This window comes from Phascolarctos cinereus, unplaced genomic scaffold, assembly GCF_003287225.1.
Source record: "Phascolarctos cinereus isolate Bilbo 61053 unplaced genomic scaffold, phaCin_HiC Scaffold_4;HRSCAF=312, whole genome shotgun sequence".
In the NCBI taxonomy this organism is placed as follows: domain Eukaryota; kingdom Metazoa; phylum Chordata; class Mammalia; order Diprotodontia; family Phascolarctidae; genus Phascolarctos; species Phascolarctos cinereus.
The window spans coordinates 83,124,937-83,144,564 of NW_027555847.1; the positions used below are offsets into that span (position 1 = coordinate 83,124,937).

General features: G+C 46.3%; 2 protein-coding genes across 7 annotated transcripts in view; one reads left to right on the plus strand and one right to left on the minus strand.

Moving 5' to 3' along the window:
* The window catches only part of PHF7 (PHD finger protein 7), a 45,556-nt gene extending 40,932 nt beyond the window's left edge, over positions 1-4,624 (minus strand). For 2 of the 5 annotated variants that reach the window (XM_078152329.1, XM_078152325.1), the window contains exon 1: positions 4,567-4,624. The gene's annotated coding sequence lies outside the window, so the exon portion shown is untranslated. Of the gene's footprint in view, positions 1-4,056; positions 4,139-4,566 lie in introns of those variants that run through there. The other 3 variants (XM_078152330.1, XM_078152326.1, XM_020971587.2) reach the window with 2 other exon arrangements.
* A 128-nt stretch (positions 4,625-4,752) lies between these two features.
* On the plus strand, positions 4,753-19,424 carry BAP1 (BRCA1 associated deubiquitinase 1). 2 transcript variants are annotated; one of them, XM_020971579.2, is made up of 17 exons: positions 4,753-4,838; positions 6,376-6,405; positions 7,236-7,290; positions 8,117-8,249; positions 8,605-8,724; positions 9,177-9,238; positions 9,326-9,468; positions 9,938-10,016; positions 10,377-10,500; positions 11,043-11,190; positions 13,798-13,982; positions 14,502-14,635; positions 15,171-15,649; positions 15,792-15,949; positions 16,187-16,279; positions 16,368-16,440; positions 16,984-19,424. In XM_020971579.2, the coding sequence occupies exons 1-17, from the start codon at positions 4,802-4,804 to the stop codon at positions 17,115-17,117; spliced, it is 2,187 nt and encodes a 728-aa protein (XP_020827238.1). In that variant the 5' UTR covers positions 4,753-4,801; the 3' UTR covers positions 17,118-19,424. The 2 variants fall into 2 exon arrangements, with proteins under 2 accessions (XP_020827238.1, XP_020827239.1); XM_020971580.2 differs by having other exon boundaries at positions 15,795-15,949.
* The last annotated feature ends 204 nt before the right edge of the window (positions 19,425-19,628 follow it).

Genomic DNA, 19,628 nt, shown 5'->3' on the forward strand with positions numbered 1-19,628 from the left:
TTGGGGGAAAAATAGGATCAAAGAAGGGATAGGACCTTTGAGGTATATGGGATGATTACAACTGACAACACAGAGAAGGAAGAAATGCTCAATTCTTATTTCATTTGTCTTTCTTCATAGCTATAATAACCTTTGTTGGAAATGACATCCACGTCACTGAAAATGCCTAGCAAGGAGATGATATTCAAGATTAAGTATGAAGACAATAAGAGAGCATCTAGTTTGCCCTTGATGAATTTACATCTTACCCTATACTATCCAGCACTGAAAGAACTGGCACATGTGACTATGATTCACTATAAGTAATATCTGGAAAATCATAGAAGACAGGAGAAATATCATAAGACCAGAGAAGAGCAAATGTCTAGATTGGGAAAATGTGATTACAAAAAGAAAGCAGTTTCATCAAGAATATATCATTTCCTTTTTTGACAGGCTTCCTAAACTGGCAGATGAGAGGAATGCTGTAGATACCCAGGTTTTTAACAAAGCTTTTTTTTGGGGGGGGTGCTAGGCAATGGGGTTAAGTGACTTGTCCAAGGTCACACAGCTAATATTATGTGTCTGAGGCCCGATTTGAACTCAGGTCCTCCTGAATCTAGGGCCGGTGCTCTATCTACTGCACCACCTAGCTGCCCCAACAAAGCTTTTGATAAAGTATCTCATATGATTCTTGTGGAGATGGAGAAATATAAACTAGTTGATAATATAATTGGATGAATTCAGAACTGGTTGACACAATTCAAAGAATAGTTGTTAATAGTTCAACGTCAATATGGTAGAAAGTTTCCAGTGGAGTAGTCTAAGGATCTGGCTTGGCCCTGTGCTGCTTTAATATTTTTATTAATGACACAGATAAAGGTATAAAGGACATGCTCATTAAATGTGTCATTAAATGTGCAGATGACATAAAGCTGGGAAGGATGGCTAACACAATAGATGATAGAATCAGTATCCAAAAAATCTTGACAGGCTAGAGAAAGCAGAGTGCAGTAGAACCAGATTAAAATGTAATTAGGTAATGTTTAACAAAATAAATTTAAAAAACCAATACAACAAAGATACTGCTCATTTGTGGTATTCTAAGTCAAAATGTAGCTTGCAGAACATTTCTATTTAAGTCTGACACCACTGGCCTGGAGCACTGAGTTGAATCTAAGAAAAAATATGAAGTCTTATACTTGGGGACAAAAGAATAACTTCATAAGTACAATGGGGAGGCATGGTTGAAAACACTGTGAAAAAGATTTGGGAGTTTCAGCGGACTATAGACTAAACAAGTCAGTATTGTGCTGCTTTGGCCAAAAAAACTAATACTGCTCTCTTAAGCATATCTTATCTCTGCATATATCTCTTGAGTCATATCTTCCAGGAATAAGGGAGCAAAATATATTGGGACTATCACTGTCTTCAGACTTCATCTGGAATGTTGTGATCAGGTCTAGATGCCATAGACTCAGAAGGACTATGATGAAATGAAATATCCAGATGAAACCAGGATAGTGGAAGGCCTTGAGTCTGTTATATCAGCTAACAGAATGGGGGAATTTAGTTTGGAGAAGAGAAGGCTCAAGGAGACATTTTCACAGACAAAAATTTGAAGGCCTGTGATATGCAAGACTTATTCTTTTTTTATCTAGATTTGTTCTAGATCTAGGCAGAGCAACGGGTGGAACTCCCTAACAATGAGAGCTGTCCAAGTAAACGGACTGCCTTGAGAGGTGGTAGGTTCCCCTCCTTAAAGGAATTCATGGGATGAATTCTGCTGGATTACAATAATGCTGGATGAATACTTCTCAGGTGCATCATACTAAAGATTCCTTTCAGGTATAAGTTGGACTAGATGGCTGCTGTGGTCCCTTCCAACTAAAATTCTGTGACTCTGCAGTTTCTACTACACATAAAATCTTATAGTAAGAACTCAGATATCTCTATTTGTGTTAACTACTCCAGAGATCCACTAAATCAAATAATCAGTAAATATTTGTTGAATAGTATACCAATAAAAGAAATCTCTTGACTCAAAATTATTGGACGCTTAATTCTATCTAGTTGGCTGAATTCAAATACCACATCATCTGTGAAGCCTTCCCTATGAAGGACTACTCATAGCAGTTTTACATCACTTTTAAGCACTTAAGCTTTTGTAGTACAATTGTTTAAAATGTCTTATATCCTCTATTAGTTTGGAACACTGAGTAGCAACTCTGTCTTGTTGAGCTTTGTAACCCCTTAGCACCCAGTAGGCAACTGTGAAATGTTTGCTGAATAGAGTTCAAGCCCACAAGAATAGAATGGAATAGACCATGTCCACCTAGGACAGTTAATTCCCTGTGGTATTGTTTGATCATTTTCTGGTTCCTTCCTTACAAGCTGGGCTCAGGAACTTGGCTAGTAACCAAATTTCCTCTAGATTTAAGCTAAGAGGAAAGTCACCGAAAGCAAAATGAAATTTTCTATAGCTCCTTCACTCCTCTGTCCTCAATGTCCAGTTTAGTACAAGACAGCAATTTCTACATATCAAGGCAAATAAAGCAGGGGAAAGGGGAAAGAGAAACAGACCAAATCAAGTCCTTGTTCCTGTGTAGTGTACCTGCTGGGGCTCCTTATTATGTTGTATCACTTCTTTGACTACATTCTGGATGAATATTCTCTTCTCTGGGAAAGTTGCAATTGTGTAATTATCAGCATTTCTGACCAAATACCATTGTAACTACATCACCTTTGCTCCAATGAAGACCAAAGCCATTTCACTCATGCCGTTCTTTTCTGACATGTTTTCATATTGTGTCCATAGACATGTGCTTACACAATATCTCTGTCAGAACACTAGTAATATATAAGGCTGAGCACAGACTTTACATTTCTTTCAACAAATTGGAAAATGTGGAATAGGAGAGAGAAAGATGCTAATTAGAAACTGAAGCCAGTAGGATGTCCAGGTTCTGCTGATGGATAAAGCTTGTTCAGATTAATTCAATGGGTGGATGACGGGCACACAATTTTGTTGGGGGTGCTTCTGTACCAGTTAACTGAAAACCTTGAAATTTTACCTCTCTGCATAGCTGAACCAAACTCTTTTGTATTTGGAAGGAATCACTGTGCACTGGGAGTGTCAGAAGATGACACAAGTATCCAAAAATTTTAAATAAATATGCTTTTTAAAGACTTCTTTTAGCTGCTAAAATTTTATGTAAATTTCTAAACCAAAAAGTTATACCCTTCCTCCTTGAGCTGCAGCTCTTTCCTTGAAATGGTCTTACAAAAAACCCTAGTTTTTTCTGTTTGATAAAAAATTTGATGGACAAATCCCCAGGGTTTTTATAGAAATGGCTTATTTCCAAAGTATTTAATATCTCTTAGGCAAATGCTATAATTACATTACATACTAATCAGCAAAGAGTACAGAAATGCCAATTTTTCTATCAATTGGGCAAAACCCAACACAATATTCCAGGCTCCCCCCAAATCAAACTTTAATAGTTCCTCTTCCTGGGCCAGTAACTGTAAGAAGAGGGTGGGGGTAGGAGGAGAGAACCAATTTTTCAGACCGGTTTTTCCACCTACCTCCATACCTTTAGAAAGTAAGGCCCTTGCGGGCAGGAGCTATCTTTCTTTGTGCTTGTATTTATTTGTACTTCCAGTTCTTACCACAGGGCCTGGCACATACTAGGCGTTTAACAAAAGCTCATTTCTAGACTGCCTTCCCCGCCCTTAGTCATTGCATAACCAGCCTTTCTACGCAGGCATCTCCTTTCCCTTGTTTTTCCTGTGACTGAGAAGTGGATGGCCTTGGAGTCTGGAAGACCTGGGCTCAAGTCCTGCCTCTGATATATTCAAGACCGAGGGCAAAACGTTCCGTGTCACTAAAGCTGGAGTCACCGCTCGGTTCCGCCACGGCGGGCTGGGCTGGCGGTTGGGCGGAGGGGGGGAGGGGGAGAGGCTCCACATGGATGGATGGACCCATGGACATGGAAACACGCACACGTGTCTCCGCCGCCTTCCTTGGCCGCCCTGCTCCCCCCATCTCGGGCCCGGCGGGGGGCTCCATCTAACCTCCGGGGAGGGCCTCGCTGGCCCCACACACACCCCCACCGCGTCTCGCGCCTGCCCTCCAGAGGCCCGACCCGGCCCGCCGCGGCTCGACCCCCGCCCTCAGCGGCCCAGCAGCCAGGCCGCCGGACAGCTGGAGGAAGGGAGGGAGGGGCCGATAGGGCGGGCGGCGGGTCAGCCAACGGCCAGTAACGGCCGCGAGCCCGCTCGGCCCCGGCCCCGCCTTCCGGGGGGGGCGGAGGCTGGGAAGCAGGGCGACCGAGGGCGGGTTCATGAGTTCCCTCAACGGCCGTAACGGCGGCGAGCCCAGGCCGGCGGGCACGCGCGGCGCCCGCGCCCCTCCTCCCGCCACCCACAGGAGGAAGGGGAAAGGGGAAGGGCGGGGCCGAGGAGGGGCGGGGAGGCTCCCTCACTATCCCCTCCGAGAAAGGCGGCGCGGGCGGCGGCGGCGGCGAGCACGCCTGGCCGTCGCGGGTCCGCCCAGCGCCCGCTCGGGCCCGCCCGCCCACCTACCTTGCGGCGTCCTCGTAAGAGAGCGGGATTGGGGGAGTCGGACGGAGCGCGGCGTCGCTCTTTGGTGACGTCAGAGCCACCGCGTCGCGTCGCGCACAGGTGACGCGGCTCTCGGGCCCGTTGTCTGGGCGTCTGAGAGTGGGGGCCCGGTGCCGGCCGGGCTTCCTTGAGTGCGGGGCTCTCAGGGGCGGCGGCGGAGCTTGGACATGGCGCTGAGAGGCCGTTCCAGGGGAAGATGAATAAAGGCTGGTTGGAGCTGGAGAGCGACCCAGGTGAGGGGCAAGAAAGGGGGGGCGGGGCCGGACTGGGGGAGGGGGAGGAAAGGTTGGCAGGGAGGACCCGGAGTCGGGGTGGGGGAAGGGGGCCTGGGGGAGGGCGTAAATAAATAAGGGCCGTTCTTGCTTACTCTGAGATAACCGGGGCAGATCGGAGCTGTGGCGGGCGCTGGGGCCGGCGGGGCGAGGGCCGGGGCTCGTGGGATCCTGTTGGCTGGGCGCGTTGTGGAATGACTGAGGGGACTTCCGAGGTCATGGCAGGAGGCAGTGGGGTGCAGCAGGAAGGGTGCTGGACTTTGAGTCCTAGGATCGGGATTCAGATCCCGGCTCAAGTCATTCAGCCTCTCTGGGCCTCAGTTTCCACTGTAAAATGAGCTGTAAAATGAGCAAAGCGCCTTCCAGCTCCGATCACAGGTTCAACTTGAATGTGTGCAGGAAACACTTGTGCAGAGACCCCAACAAGCGGTTATTAGACTTTTGAAGAACTTCTCCTGCATTCTACTTTTGGATAACTCCAGAATTGTTAGGAGCTCTTTGGTCAAGCTGCAGCTTGCCTCTCAGCAAGTTATATCCGTTGTTCCTATTTATATAAGGCCTATCATGCCCCCCTTAAGCTTTCTTCCTCTGCCTGCGCTTGTCAACATCCCTGCCTAAACCGTGGTGGCCAGGCCTGTACAGTACTTCAGATGTAGACTTGACTAGTACCATGGGGCCGTGGATTCTGGACCGCCTGGGATCACGTTAGCTGGTTTTAGTTCCCATATCACATTGTTGACTTCTGTTTGGAGGAGAAGAATCCCAAGGTTGAAGCAGAATACAGGAATACTGGGCCAGGAGATGTAGGCTTTCAGCATGGGTAGGGTACGTAGTTTCCAGTTAAATGACAAAGATCTTGGTTAGGTCTTTAGGTGGCAAGAAAACCAGCAGTATGGTGATTTTTGCTCATTATGCATAGTACAAGGATATTTTTGATTTGGATATCAGTTCTCAGAGAAGATAGATGTGGGATTCAGCCACTGGTGTTAAGAGAAGTTAGGGGTATATGAATAGCAGAAGGTAAATAGTAATAATAAATAATAATAGTGATAGTGATAGCTATCATTTACATAACACCTGCTGTGTTCCAGGCACTGTGCTAAATGCTTTGCAAATATTATCTCATTTGATCTTCACAGCAACCCTTCGAGGGTTTACATTTTACAGTTGAGGAAACTGAAGCAAACAAAGCTTAAGTATGCCCAAGGTCACACAACTGGTATCTCAGGCCAGATTTGAACTCCTGCCTTCCTAAGTTCTGGGCTTAAGGAAAGGAGTTATGGGGGTGGGTGGGTGGTGCTTTATCCACTATAAAAAGAAGACATGGGAAACATCACAGAGACCTGTAGCTGGAGGGAACGAGGGTCATGACTCTCTCTCTTCCTTCTTTTACTAATAGTTCTCTAGCCTAGTCACACAATTTTGATCATAAAATGACGGCTTTTCTTTTCTTTCTCCCTCTACTGTCTCCTTCCTTTTCCAATCCTTTCCAACTCAGGCCTTTTCACCCTGTTGGTAGAAGATTTTGGTAAGTATGAAACTTCCACTAAGATGAGGCAGTTCTTATAATGTTTTTGCCCCTGGTCTACAAGTAACTCCTTTTTTTCCTCCTTTGATTCTGATCTCTCCTTCATATGATCAATCATCAGATCTTGTCAGTTCTACCTCTGCAAAATCTCTTATGCCCATCCCCTTTTTCACTTATACTATAACTAACTTAGATGAGAAGAATCTTGTTAACTGTCATGTAGACTATTGTAATAGACTTCTAGATGGTTTTCATGCTTCCATTCCATTCTGTCTTCTTTCCAGGCCATCCCTCACATCACTGCTTTAGTAATCTCCTCCCTAATTTTCTGTTCTGACTGTGTCATTTCTCTATTCCTAAACTGTCAGTGGCTCCCCTTTGTCTTGCACATAAATGAAAAACTGCTTATCCTGGCATTCAAGGCCTGCCTCAAACTAGGCTTTTCAAGCATTTTTGCATATAATCACCTTCATATATACTCTTTCAACAACATGCACTTCTGTGCTCTTTTCTCCTGTTTTTGGTGCCTTTGCTATCCCCCATGCCTGGGAAAGATCTCTCTAAAGTCAAAACTTTCTCAGGTCTTCCATGAAGCTTAGCCTTTCCCCAGCTCCCTCCCATGTACTTTAAAAGAATCTTGCCCTCTTCATATGTCAGCATTCTACTTAGAGCTATCCTTTTCACCAGTTATTTGTATATATGTTTCCCTCTCTGTGCCCCCATTACCCCATTATATGGTAAACTCTGTGTTAGTGGATTACTGTATCTAGCTCTGTATCTCTAGCATTGAACACAGAAGTTGCATAATAAATGTTTGTGGCATTCTCTAGGTGTTAAAGGGGTACAAGTTGAGGAGATTTATGATCTTCAGAGCAAATGCCAAGGGTAAGTGACTTCTCTGTTAAACTCTGTCACTGGCCTAAGATAATTTGAGAAAGTGTCTCTTAAGTCAGTTCTTTTGATTATATCTCATTGACCAGATTTTGAAAGCTCTAGGATCCTTTGGTAGGGGACTTCTCAGGGGGGCCCAGTCTTGAGTGGCTGGCTTCCCTCACAGTGCTAAGTGTTTTATTGTCTGAGATGCTAAGGCTTTGCCTGGGTGCCACTTTTTTGGCCCTAGAACAGAAACCCTTGTAATAATAGGAGTTAACTCCTATAATATCAGAAAATGGGTCATGGTAGCAATGCTAAAAGTCTCTCCCTAGGGAAAAAAGGGCTTGGTTAGAGTGAGGACTTTTTTTAATTTATTTTGAGATGTTGTGCTAGAGTCTAGTGATAGAAGAGGTACTGGTTTAACTTCCCGTTGGAACAGAACTTTTATGCATTTCTGTCTTTGCTTTTATCCTGAGGCTTTCACTCTTCCAAGGTGGTCCTCTGGTCAATGAATTACTTTTCCATTTTTTTGATAGCATAGAATTATGATATTCTGATTGGGAAAAGGGGCGGGTGCCTTCCTTGTGATTCTAAGGTTAAAGACAGAACAGGCTGTGGCGTATCTCTTGGGAGTACATATACTTAGTGCTGCCGTAAGCTGAGTTGGTGGTCTTCACAATAGGTTAGCACAGAGTACCAGCTTTGGAGTCTTTCTCCTTTGCTTGAGTGGTAAAGCAGTTTAAGGGGAATAAGAAGAAAAGAAAAATGGTAGAAATGGGAGCCTTGTCTTTCAGCCTGGTCAAACATACTTGATAGCTCCTTTTCTCTCTTCCTCCAGGCCAGTATATGGCTTCATCTTCCTCTTCAAATGGATCGAAGAACGCCGATCCCGACGCAAGGTCTCTACCCTGGTGGACGAGACTTCTGTGATCGATGATGACATTGTGAATAACATGTTCTTCGCCCATCAGGTTATTTGGTTTTCTGTGCTCTGAGGGAGGAGTTTTTGTGCTCAAAGGCCACAGGATAGTTTAGCACTGGGGAGTTATTAGTGCTTCTACTTTAAGAGAAAATAAATAAAATCCAGGAGTTATCATTATGTAAACACTCTGACCAAGAGGATTTCTCCTCTTCTTGATTGGGGCAAGGGAGGGGATGGTCCCTCTGCCCGAGATTCAAGGAGTTCTGAGTAGATCAGTTGACCAGATCACACACTACCTTTTTCTGTATGCCACATTTATCAGTAATGCTACATTGGTATATATTTGGGGGAGGTTGGAACAAGATATATACCACAAATAAAAGTGCCTGTTCTTGGTTCTGCAGCTGATTCCCAACTCCTGTGCCACTCATGCCTTACTGAGTGTCCTTCTGAACTGTAGCAATGTGGACCTGGGCCCAACACTGAGCCGCATGAAGGATTTCACCACGGGCTTCAGCCCAGAGGTATGTTGAGGGCCATGGTTACCTGACAGAGGCTGCTGTGCCCATTCTTTAAGAGCTAAATTGACCTGTAGGTAGTTCCCAGCCAGGGCTTGGGCATCAGCCATGGGTTACTTCTCTGCTGTTCTCTGAAGAGAGTGAAGTTACTTCATATCAGGAATGGTTATGGTGATTTTAACTTTTTGCATTATTTGGTCCTGTCACTTCATTGATTCCCCAGGCAGCCTTGTGAATTGAGTAGAGCACATGGTGGCCATGCCCATATCATAGACAAGAGGTTAAGCGTTGCTTGCCTAAAGCCACATAACAAGTAAGGTGCTTGTTGTGATTGAGGTCTTCTGACTGTAGCCGCCAGTGGGTTTGTCACTCTTGCCTTGATCTGTATTAAATTATTAGTATCTCTACATCTTTTTCACATAGAGGCTATGACATGAGATTATTTCCTCTCTTTCTAGAGCAAGGGATATGCCATTGGGAATGCTCCAGAGCTGGCCAAAGCACATAACAGCCATGCCAGGTATGTGTAATGGGATGAGGGACAAAATAGTCATTAGGAGGGGAAGGAGTCTCCTTAATCAACCTTCTGAACTCATGTCGTCTGCAGGCCTGAGCCACGACATCTGCCAGAGAAGCAGAATGGGATCAGCGCTGTGCGGACGATGGAAGCATTCCACTTTGTCAGCTATGTCCCCATTAAGGGACGTCTCTTTGAGCTAGACGGACTGAAGGTGTACCCCATTGACCATGGTAGGATTCATGCTTTGAGTTCCATGGGACAAAGGGATCTAGGTGCTGATATTTCTTGCTGGGGTTAGACGACCTGAGTGGCTTTCCTCGATTTTTGACCACAATAATTTTGTCAGGCTTTTGGTTTCAATTTCATTTCTCATTTATTCTAAATTCTAGGATTGGTAATATGATTGTTAGACATTTAGTAGTAAAGTTATTCAGTTGAGCAGAGAATAATATACACTTCTCCAAAAATAGTTAACCACATTGTTAGAAGTACAGTTTTTGATGGTAAATCAGCCAAATATACTTGCAGAGCTACTTATCGTGTGACAGGTTGGCTTATGAGAATGTCTGAATTTTGACCATAGGCATTCTTCATTAGCAGTGCCCAGATGCTCCCTCCAGCCCACTTGGCCTCTGTCTTTACTACTTTCCAACATTCCCAGCCTTGGGTTTTTTTTCCTCCCTTCCTTATTCTTCCCAGGGCCTTGGGGGGAAGATGAAGAGTGGACAGATAAAGCCCGCCGAGTCATCATGGAACGGATTGGCCTAGCCACAGCAGGGTAACTGCTCCGACTGTGGGTGGGCATAGCACTGGGAAGTTTGAGGGCAGCTTTGCTCCTTAGCACACTTGGGTGGGCTTCCTTGATGTCTCCAGCCTTTCTCTTCCCCATGGATAATTATGGAATTCTAAAGGAATGGGTAAGAGTGTAAAAAACCCCACTGTGGTGATAAGCTGGCTTGCTTTTTTGCCTCATCTCAAGGTATAATGTATGTTAATTGTTGGCTGATCCTAAGACACTGTTGTTAAAGTTTCTGTCCTGGAGCAGTTTGCATTGGTCATCTGGCTGGGGAAGGGGGCACAGAGGGTGGGGTGGCTGCAGAAGACCTGAAGCTCAGGTGGCCGGTGGGTGTGACCACAGGGAGCCATATCATGACATCCGATTTAACCTGATGGCGGTAGTGCCCGACCGCAGGATCAAGTATGAATCTAAGCTGCACGTCCTGAAGATGAACCGACAGACGGTGTTGGAGGCCTTACAGCAGGTAGGGAAGGCCACACTCCAAACTATTCCTGTTGTTGGGAGTAGACTGAATCAACCCCTGATGTTTGTCTTGTTTCTTGGTACTTTTAATTCCTCCCTATTCTCTTATGAGCCACACTTGGACATCTTTCTGTTCATTCTGTTTTCATGTCCTCTTTTTACGCATGTGTTCTTTCTCTTCTGATTTAACAGTTTTCTTTTTTCAAGCAGCTTGATTATTTGGGGGCTAAAGTAATTGGTGGATTTTCCATGCTTTTATCTCTATCCTTTTTGTTCTTCACTTAGCCTTGGATGTTTCCTTACTCCTTTCTGACTCCCTGGAGAGTGGGAAAGATTTAAGTTGGGATGAGGACTGGCTGCTAAAATGAAGTCATTAGTCTTTCCATTTCATGGTGTCATGATTAGGTAACCGCTGGCTGTGTTGCACCCCTAGGGCCTACTCAGCAGGAACAGTGAAAGGGCACAATCCACTGAGTCTGTGTCCCTGTGAGTATAGGGTTCTGCTAGTCCCATTGCTCAGTGCCCTCCTTATTCTGGTTTCAGCTGATCCGAGTGACTCAGCCAGAATTGATTCAACCCCAGAAGTCCCAAGAGTCTCAGCCTCCTGAGGACTCCAAGCCGGCCTCCTGCAAGCCCTCTCTGGTGCTTGAAACAAGCAAGACCCCACTGGCCTCTGAGGGTTCCCAAACAGGTATGAGATGCCTGAGTGACAGGACCCCAGGAGGCCTGAACATAGCTTGACTCCTTTTTTGGGGGAGGGGATTCAGTTAGATTGGACTTGGCGTGGCATTAACTGCTTCAACGTTGGTGTAGAATAAGGATTCTTAACCTTTTTGATGTTACAGACCCCTTGGGCAGTCTAGTGAAGCCTATGGGCCCCTTCTCAAAGTAATGTTTTTAAATGCTTAAAATATAATACATAATATTATAAAGGAAACCAATTACATGCAGTTATCAGAGCATTAAAAAAAACCAAAACAAAGTTCATGAACCCCAGGTTAAGGAACCTTGTGTAGAGGGATTTAGGTGCTCTGATGGAAAGGCAACATGGTAGCATGGAAAAGGAATACAGGATTTGGAGTCAGAGGACCTGGGTTCAAAAGCTGCTTCAGACACTTAGTAATTGTGTGGCCCTGGGCATTTAAATTTCTCTGGGCCTCAAGTTTCCTTATCTGTAAAATGAAGGAGTTGGATTCAGTGGCCTCCAAGGTACCTTCCAGTTCTAAATTTGAGCCAGTGACTTAGAAGCATACAGCACATTGAATACCTGCTGTAGGTCCTAGAGAAAAAAGCCTTGGGCTAGCCTCCTGGGTCCCTACAGCCTTTCCCTTCCCTATGGAAAATTGTGGAATTCTAGAACATTGGGGGACCACCTGCATTCTTGGTTTAGAATCTTCTAGAAATGAGTGACCAATATAAAAGAATGCGATAGACAAGTACTTAGCAGCCTATAGCACGCTTATTCCTCTGTGTCCCTCACACCACATAAATTTCCTCCTTTCTTTGTTCCTTTAGTTTTCTCCTTTTTCCCTTCTCCTGTTCTCTTTTCCTTATTTCCATTTTATTCTGACTTGTCTGAGACATCTAGGAATTTCTGAGAGGCATAGAGATTGCTGTCCTTTTTTGAAGGATGGTTGTGGTAGCTAGGTCCAAACGATGGGAGGAAATAACAAGCTAATTGCATTAGGAAGAGTTAGAAGGGAAGAGGGAGCAAGTACCTGCTTCTTTTTTTATTTAATTCTTAAGAAATTTTTATTTAAAAAATTTAAAAATATTACCCTACCTTCTCCCTCCGAGAGAACCATCATATATAATAAATAGGTTGCTTTTTTAGACAAAAAAAGAGGGGAAAACATCAGCATAACTGATCAGTACATCAGAAAGTCTAAAAATATATTCACTCTGTAGCCCTTGTGGACCCTCCCCCCTCTGCATGGGGGAGGGCTGGGAGTGTCTGTTCAGAGCTCTTCTTTCAAGTCATGCTTGTTCTTTATAATTTTGCATCATTCACTTTTGATTTTTTGGTGTGTCGTGGTCCTTTCCATTTCCATTGTTGTAATCATTGTGCATATTGTTTTGTTGCCTCTGCTTACTTCACCAGCACGTGTAGCTCTTTCCTTATTTCTCTGTATTCGTCACATTCATCATTTCTATAACACGGTAATTTTCTGTTCCATTTATGTACCACAGTTTGCTTAGCCATTCCTTAATCAGTGGGCATCTACTTTATTTCCAGTTCTTTGTTATCACAAAAAATTCTGCTATAAGTATTTTGGTGTATAGGGAGACTTTCTTAAAAATGGCCTCCTTGGGACATAAGCCCAATAATAGAATGTCTGGATCAGAGGGTATGGACATCTTAGCAATTGTATTTGTATGATTCCAGATTGCTTTCCAAGATGGCTATATACTGATTCACAGCTCTACCAACAATGCACCATAGTATCTTTCTTCCCAAAGCCGCTCCAACATTGACTATTCCCATTTTTTGTCATCTTTGCCAGTTTACAGGATGTGAAGTAAAACGTTGGGATTGTTTTGATTTGAATTTCTCTTATTATTAGTAATTTGGAGTGTTCTTTCATGTGGGTTGTATATAATTTGTAGTTCTTTTGAAAATGGTTTGTGTCCTTTGACCACTTATCTATTGGGGAATGGATTTTGGTCATATATGTCTATGAGTTGTTTATGTATCTTGAATACTAAACCCGTATCAGAGGAATTTGATACAAAGGTTTTTTCCCCCACTTCCTGTCTTCCCATAAGCGCATTGATGTTGCCTATGCAGAAGCTTTTCAGTTTCATGTAATCAAAATTAACTCTTTTATCTTTTGTAATTGCCTCTGTCTCATTTGCTTAAGAATACATCTCCTACTTCTGTCTGTGAGAGGTATATGATCTACTGTTCTTAACACTAAGGTCATGTATCCCTTTAGAATGTACAGTGGAATATGGTATAAGGTGTTTGTTTAAGCCTAATTTCTGACACACTGTTTTCCAGTTTTCCAGCAGTTTTTATCAATTAAGAAGCGCTTTGCTAAGTAGTTTATGATTTCTACTTTATCAAACACTGGGTTACTAAGTTCCATTGTGTGTGATTCTCCCTTACCTAGTCTTTATCTAGTCTTTTTCTAATCTTTTTCTGCCTCTATTTTTTAACCAGTACTAGGGAGTTTTATTGACTGCTGCTTTATAACATAGTTTGAGGTCTGGAAGTATTGTTCCCCCTTTCTTCCTACCAGCACTTCCCTTACCTGGTTCTAAAGACATCATTCATATTTTTTTTCCTTCCTTTAAGATGGACCTGAAGAGGTGGCAGGACCTTGCCAGCCAGCCCCCACACATAGCCCACCCAGCAAACCCAAGCTCATGGTGAAACCTCCAGTCAACAGCCTCAATGGGGTTCCAGCAAATCCCAGTCCCATTGTTCAGCGGCTCCCAGCTTTCCTGGATAACCACAACTATGCCAAGTCTCCCATGCAAGTAAGCGCCTAGGGATGAACAGGTATCCTTTTCTAGTCCAACACTTATTGCCACAGATGTCCTTGGTACTGATTATAAAGTACTTTGAGCAGGTGATTCCTCACTAATCCTGGGATTTGGTAGCTATTTGAGAGTATCTTGTCTTCCTGTTTTTGGTCATAGATTTTTTCTTAGCCTGGTGTTGAGTCTTCTGGCCACTACAGAACCTCAGGAGTTCAGGAGAACTTCAGGAAATCCAAGTCTTCCCTAATTCCTAATCATTTGGTTAGTTCTAGAATTGTAACCTTAAGAATATGGGATATAATCGTGATTAGGCCTTAAATGCCAAAGCAGTGTCTTTGGATATTCTGTTTCCTGAGAAAGGCTGTGTGGGACAGAACTCACACCAGAGGAGCATCTGCCCCTGGCATGTTCTAGGAATGGGAAAGGAGCAGCATATGTGGCCTGTCTTTGAAGCCATCCGTCTCCTAGCTTGGCTTTGCCAACCCTTTCAACTGATCCTGGGATTGTATTCTGCAGGAAGAAGAGGACCTAGCAGCAGGCGTAGGCCGCAGCCGGGTCCCAGTACGCCCACCACAGCAGTACTCAGATGATGAGGATGACTATGATGATGATGAGGAAGAGGATGTTCGGAACACAAATTCTGCTATCAGGTAGCTGCTTTTGCCCAAGGGCCTGGAATACTGAAAACCCCTGCCCTTTTCTTTCTGTCTGTAATTGACCAGTTTTCTGGAGAGAATGTGGGGTTGCCAAGTATCCCCCTGAGGATGGGGTATTTGGAGAGCAGCCATTCCATACTATGTAACCTTGGGATCCACATGTCCTATGTGTGCCAAGGGGAAAGGTGTAAAGAGGTCAGCTGTTCTTCCTTCCTTGAATACACGAAGGACATGTGATTGCAGATCACAACTCATCTTGTGACTCAGGAGAGACTACATAGGGAGCTCTCTGAGACCTGTAGAGGCCATGCAGTGTCAGAGCTCTTGATTACAAGCTCAGTACCCAATCTACTCTAGTATGCTTCCTCTTCTACCTTAAAAGCTGTTAATTTACTACTTGGAATTTGGGGAGGGTCTTTCTAGAGACTGCCAGTCAGTCAGCTAAGTGGACAGATGACTTGGGAAGTGCTTCTAGGAGATAGGTTTACTCCTCTCCCTAGGCTCACTTTCCATCTCTGGGCCTGAATAGGTACAAGCGGAAAGGACAGGTCAAGCAGGAGCCCTTGGCTCCCTCCTCCGATGGGCAGCTCTGCGTCCTGCAGCCCAACACCATCAATGTATTGGCTGAGAAGCTCAAGGAATCCCAGAAGGACCTCTCAATCCCTTTGTCCATCAAGACCAGTGGTGGTGCTGGGAGCCCAGCTGTGGCCGTGCCCTCTCATTCTCAGCCTTCACCCACCCCCAGCAATGAGAGCACCGACACAGCTTCTGAGATTGGGAGTGCTTTCAACTCACCACTCCGGTCACCCATCCGTTCTGCCAACCCCACCCGCCCATCCAGCCCTGTCACCTCCCACATCTCCAAGGTGCTTTTCGGGGAGGACGATGGGTTGTTGCGAGTGGACTGTATGCGCTACAACCGGGCTGTGCGAGACTTGGGGCCTGTCATCAGCACCGGCCTTCTACACCTCTCTGAGGATGGGGTGCTGTGCCCTCTCACCATCGCAGGTGAGGGAAGGGTTGGGAGATGGGGCCAATGGAAGCTAGACCTAATCAGTCAGTCAGTAGACTGCTTGGGAGGACTGCAGTCCTTGACACCTGGGAAATTTGCCCTGCTTTTAGCTATTTCTCATGTGTGTGTTCCTCTTAGAAGGTGGGAAAGGCTCATCACCACCTGTCAGACAGAGCCAGACTGCCCAGATCAGTGTCACCCTGGAGGAGAAGGAGGCGCCTGAGGCAAGTGACAGAGAGAAAGCCGGGCTGAGCCGCCCCCCTGAGCAGCTGTGTGGGGAGAAGTATTCCCCCAAAGTGAGTGTCCAGTTGGGTCCTCCTTCCCTTTGCCTGAAGTTGTGGGAACCTTTCTCGGGGCCAGGCGAGTTTGCTATTTCCCGTTCTCTCCTGGTGCTGCTGGTGCCGGCAATGGCCATGCCTGAAATGGGTGGCAGGAGGTGGGATCAGGAGCCTTGCGCCTTGTACTATGCCCTTCCTGGGGGTTCCCTTCCTGTCCCTGGGCAGCCACTTCACCAGAGCACTTGGTCTTGCCAGGAGCTGCTGGCACTGCTGAAGTGTGTGGAAGCTGAGATCGCAAACTATGAAGCCTGTCTCAAGGAGGAGGTGGAGAAGAGGAAAAAATTTAAGGTGAGCTGTTGGCACTGCACTTGTGGGATGACTTCTGATGCTGTGAGTTTGCTTGCTAATCATCCTCCTCTTCTATTTTCCCTCACAGATTGATGACCAGAGAAGAACCCACAACTATGATGAGTTTATCTGCACATTTATTTCCATGCTGGCTCAGGAAGGTGAGGTGGGAATGCCAACCCCTGGCAGAGGGGATGGGAGGTGTGGTGGGGGAGTTATTATTGGGAGATGCCATTTGGAATGGAAATGAAGCCTCTTCTCTCAGGTCGAGGGACCTATGCCCCTGAAATCAGGTCTGCATCCTAACAAATATGATTTTGGTGTTATTCTAAAGTTTGTGCAGATTGTAGGGATCACAGGGTGGGCCTGTTTTCTGGCCCCAGCTCTTGGGGTCCCTGTCCTGCATGGGCTTGAGAATCTCCTGGGACAGCTGACGTCCTACATTAACACTTGTAGGTGGGTCAGTGCTGTCAAACTCTCCATGAGGATCCCTGCAAGTGCATGTTGACTTAGTTTTAAAATGTAACATTATGTATGTTGTATTTTTATTTATTTTGTTCACTATTTGCCAATTACATTTTAATCTGGTTTGGGCCACACTAAGGAGTGTTGTGGGCCATCATGTGTAGGTGGACTGCGTGGTGGGAGCTCAGGATTGCCTGGCTGGCCGCAGGCTGCCCACTCAGGCTTGTGCCCTCTCCTAGGCATGCTGGCCAACCTTGTGGAGCAGAACATCTCCGTTCGACGACGACAGGGTGTCAGCATTGGTCGGCTGCACAAACAGAGGAAGCCTGACAGACGGAAACGCTCCCGTCCTTACAAGGCCAAGCGGCAATGAGGGACTTCCTGGCCCAGGACTGGGCCTTCCACATGCTCCCCTAATCATAGGGCGTTCTGAGGGCGAGGCAGCCATGAGCTGCCCCCACTTAACTCTCCTCCCCTTGGACCCAGTATTACTGTACAGTTTAAAGTGGGAACATCGTTCCCCAGTGGACAGGCAAAGGTTCCCATGTGTCAGTCGCACTACAGACCTCCCGCTGACCCTTTAGAAATAAGGGGGACTTCTTGGTCACATGGCTCTCAGCCTCCTCTCAGCCCCTCCCCTGTTGACCTGGGGATACTGAAGTCAGTGGGGGCTACCTGCCTGCAGCTTAAGTTCCCTTTCAAGGGTGGGCACTGGGCAGGTCAGCCAGAGATTGCCGTAAAGTCAGTGCAGGGACCACTCAGGAAGCAGCAGCTGGAGTCAGTGTAGTGGGAACTCTACCCGTGGGAACACTGCCTTTTCCCCCCTTTGTCATCTGAGCCCACCCACAGCTGGCTGTGGATCATCCGCCCCAAGGGGTACATGGACCCCATTGACAGCCAGGGCCCTGGCTCCCTGCCTCAGTGACAGCAGAATATATATTTTATATATCAGAAATGTCTATTTTTTTCTTGGTTCTGACTAATCTTGCCACCATTGTATTGAATACCACTGCCTCCTACACAGCAGCCTTCTGGACATAGCCTTGTCCAGACCTGGCTCTCCATCCCTTCCCCTGGCTTCTTCCTCATCCGTTTTCGTATGTGTGTGTTCTCCCTTAGACCCTGCCCTGGGGAGCTGGAAGGCAGAGCTGGGACTTCAGGGTCACAACCACTTACCTCCTGGGTGTGTGACCAGGGCCAGAGGTGCTCTTGCCCGGGTTCCCCATCCACCCCAGTCTCTGAGCCCAGCCCAGCACCACACAAACACTCCCAGTGAGAGCCCCCAGCTGTCTCCTGGAGAGGTTGGGCTTGCACTTTTGCACATCTGCTGTTTGAACTCCAAACTCAGGAATCAGGGCTTGCTCAGGATCAGTATGAGGAGTAGGGCAAGTAGGGAGCAGCAGGACTCTCTGGGTCCATGGGAACACATAGAGAAGCTTTGTTATCGAATTTGGCTGAGCAGCTATGTGGCCTACAGAGTGGTTTTTTTTAAAGTCCTAGCAGAGTGGAGATGTTTGTTTTTAGATTTCTTTTGATTCCTGTAAATTGTTCTTCCTTCCCTGGCATGGCCTGAAGAGGGAGCAGATAAGGGGGTAAGAGGGCAGGTGCTGGGGTTTCTTGGACCTAGCTTTGTTCTGTAAAGGCCCTGGAGCCTGGGGCTGCGTGCAGCTGGCTTTGGTTGGACAGCTCTGAAGGGCAGAGAGGTGTTGCTCCAGAAACAAATGATGCTGAGGTGCCCCAAAGCCTTTTGGGAGGATGTTTGTTTTCAAAGTGTTTGGTGGCTTTCCTAGCCTCGAGCTTGCTCTAATAGGATTGTGTGTGCAGGGGGGGTGTTAGAGTGAGTGGGGACCTGCACTGGTTTTGGTGGAGATTCTGAGCCAGGTGTACCACGCCCACTGGTATTACGGAGATGCCTTCCCTCAGCTGAGCATGCAGGGAGGGTAGGTGTAGCTCTCCCAGGAGCAACCCCCCCTTTCCCACCCCATTCTCTGAACTGTATGTAGGAATGTGCATCTGCTGCCTGGCTCCAGGATCTAGAGTGAAGTTAGTTGGTGCCTGTCAGATTTTTGTGCTGCTGAGAGAGAAGGGATTGGGGAACTTTGCATCAGGGTTATTCCTCTTTCCGTCCAGAGCTTAGGACCTGGCATAGGAGTGTAAAGTAGGGAAGGGCTGGCCTCCTGCCTGAGATGCTTCCATTTTGTGGGCATTTTCCACTTGGGCTTAAGCCATCCAAGAGGACTTAGAGGCAGAATTCTGTCAGACCATTTGCGGACCAGTCTCTGCCCTTTCCGCACACTCCAGAGTTTCTGTTTGCTTCCTCTTTGTGACCATAAGGTAGCTGTCGCTACCCTTACCTTGCCCCTTCCCACCCCTGCCCCTTGCCTTTTCCCTCCCTAAGGGCCCCTGGGAGAAAGCGGAGATCCCCTTCTTTATATACCACAATTGCTGTTGAAGCTGTGGTGGGGGCAGATGAATTTGTTCTCCTTCTGCTTGCACTGAATTTCAGAAGAGACAGGAATCAACTTGAAGTAAAATGTAGGTGTCTTGGGGAAGGCTGAACTGAAGCTATTGTACATAAGAGACCTGGACAGGCTGGGGCTCGGGCCACTTCTGGCCCTTTGCCTGTGTATCCTTGTAAATACCAGACTTGCCTGAATGAATAAAGTTTTCCTGTAACTTATGTGCTCTGTGTTGGCTGGCTAGATGTTTTCTGAATAAAGAACCGTGTAGTGTGCTGTGCAAGCATTTTCTGTGCTCTGGGCACTATCTGTGGCACCAGGACTCAGGCAGCATATATGCATTGGCATAAACTCGGACTGCAATTTGGGGGATCTGGGTCCTCTTTTTGGCTCTACCACTGATTTGTTGTGTTGGGCAAGTCTCA

What these genes read in the sequence shown, in the direction of transcription:
- BAP1 (XM_020971579.2), top strand. Translation starts at nt 4,802, where the DNA reads ATGAATAAAGGCTGGTTGGAGCTGGAGAGCGACCCAG. An exon ending in GTGCCCTCTCACCATCGCAG is followed by an intron (nt 15,650 to 15,791) that starts GTGAGGGAAGGG and finishes TGTTCCTCTTAG; the next exon opens with AAGGTGGGAAAGGCTCATCA. An exon ending in AGAAGAGGAAAAAATTTAAG is followed by an intron (nt 16,280 to 16,367) that starts GTGAGCTGTTGG and finishes TTTCCCTCACAG; the next exon opens with ATTGATGACCAGAGAAGAAC.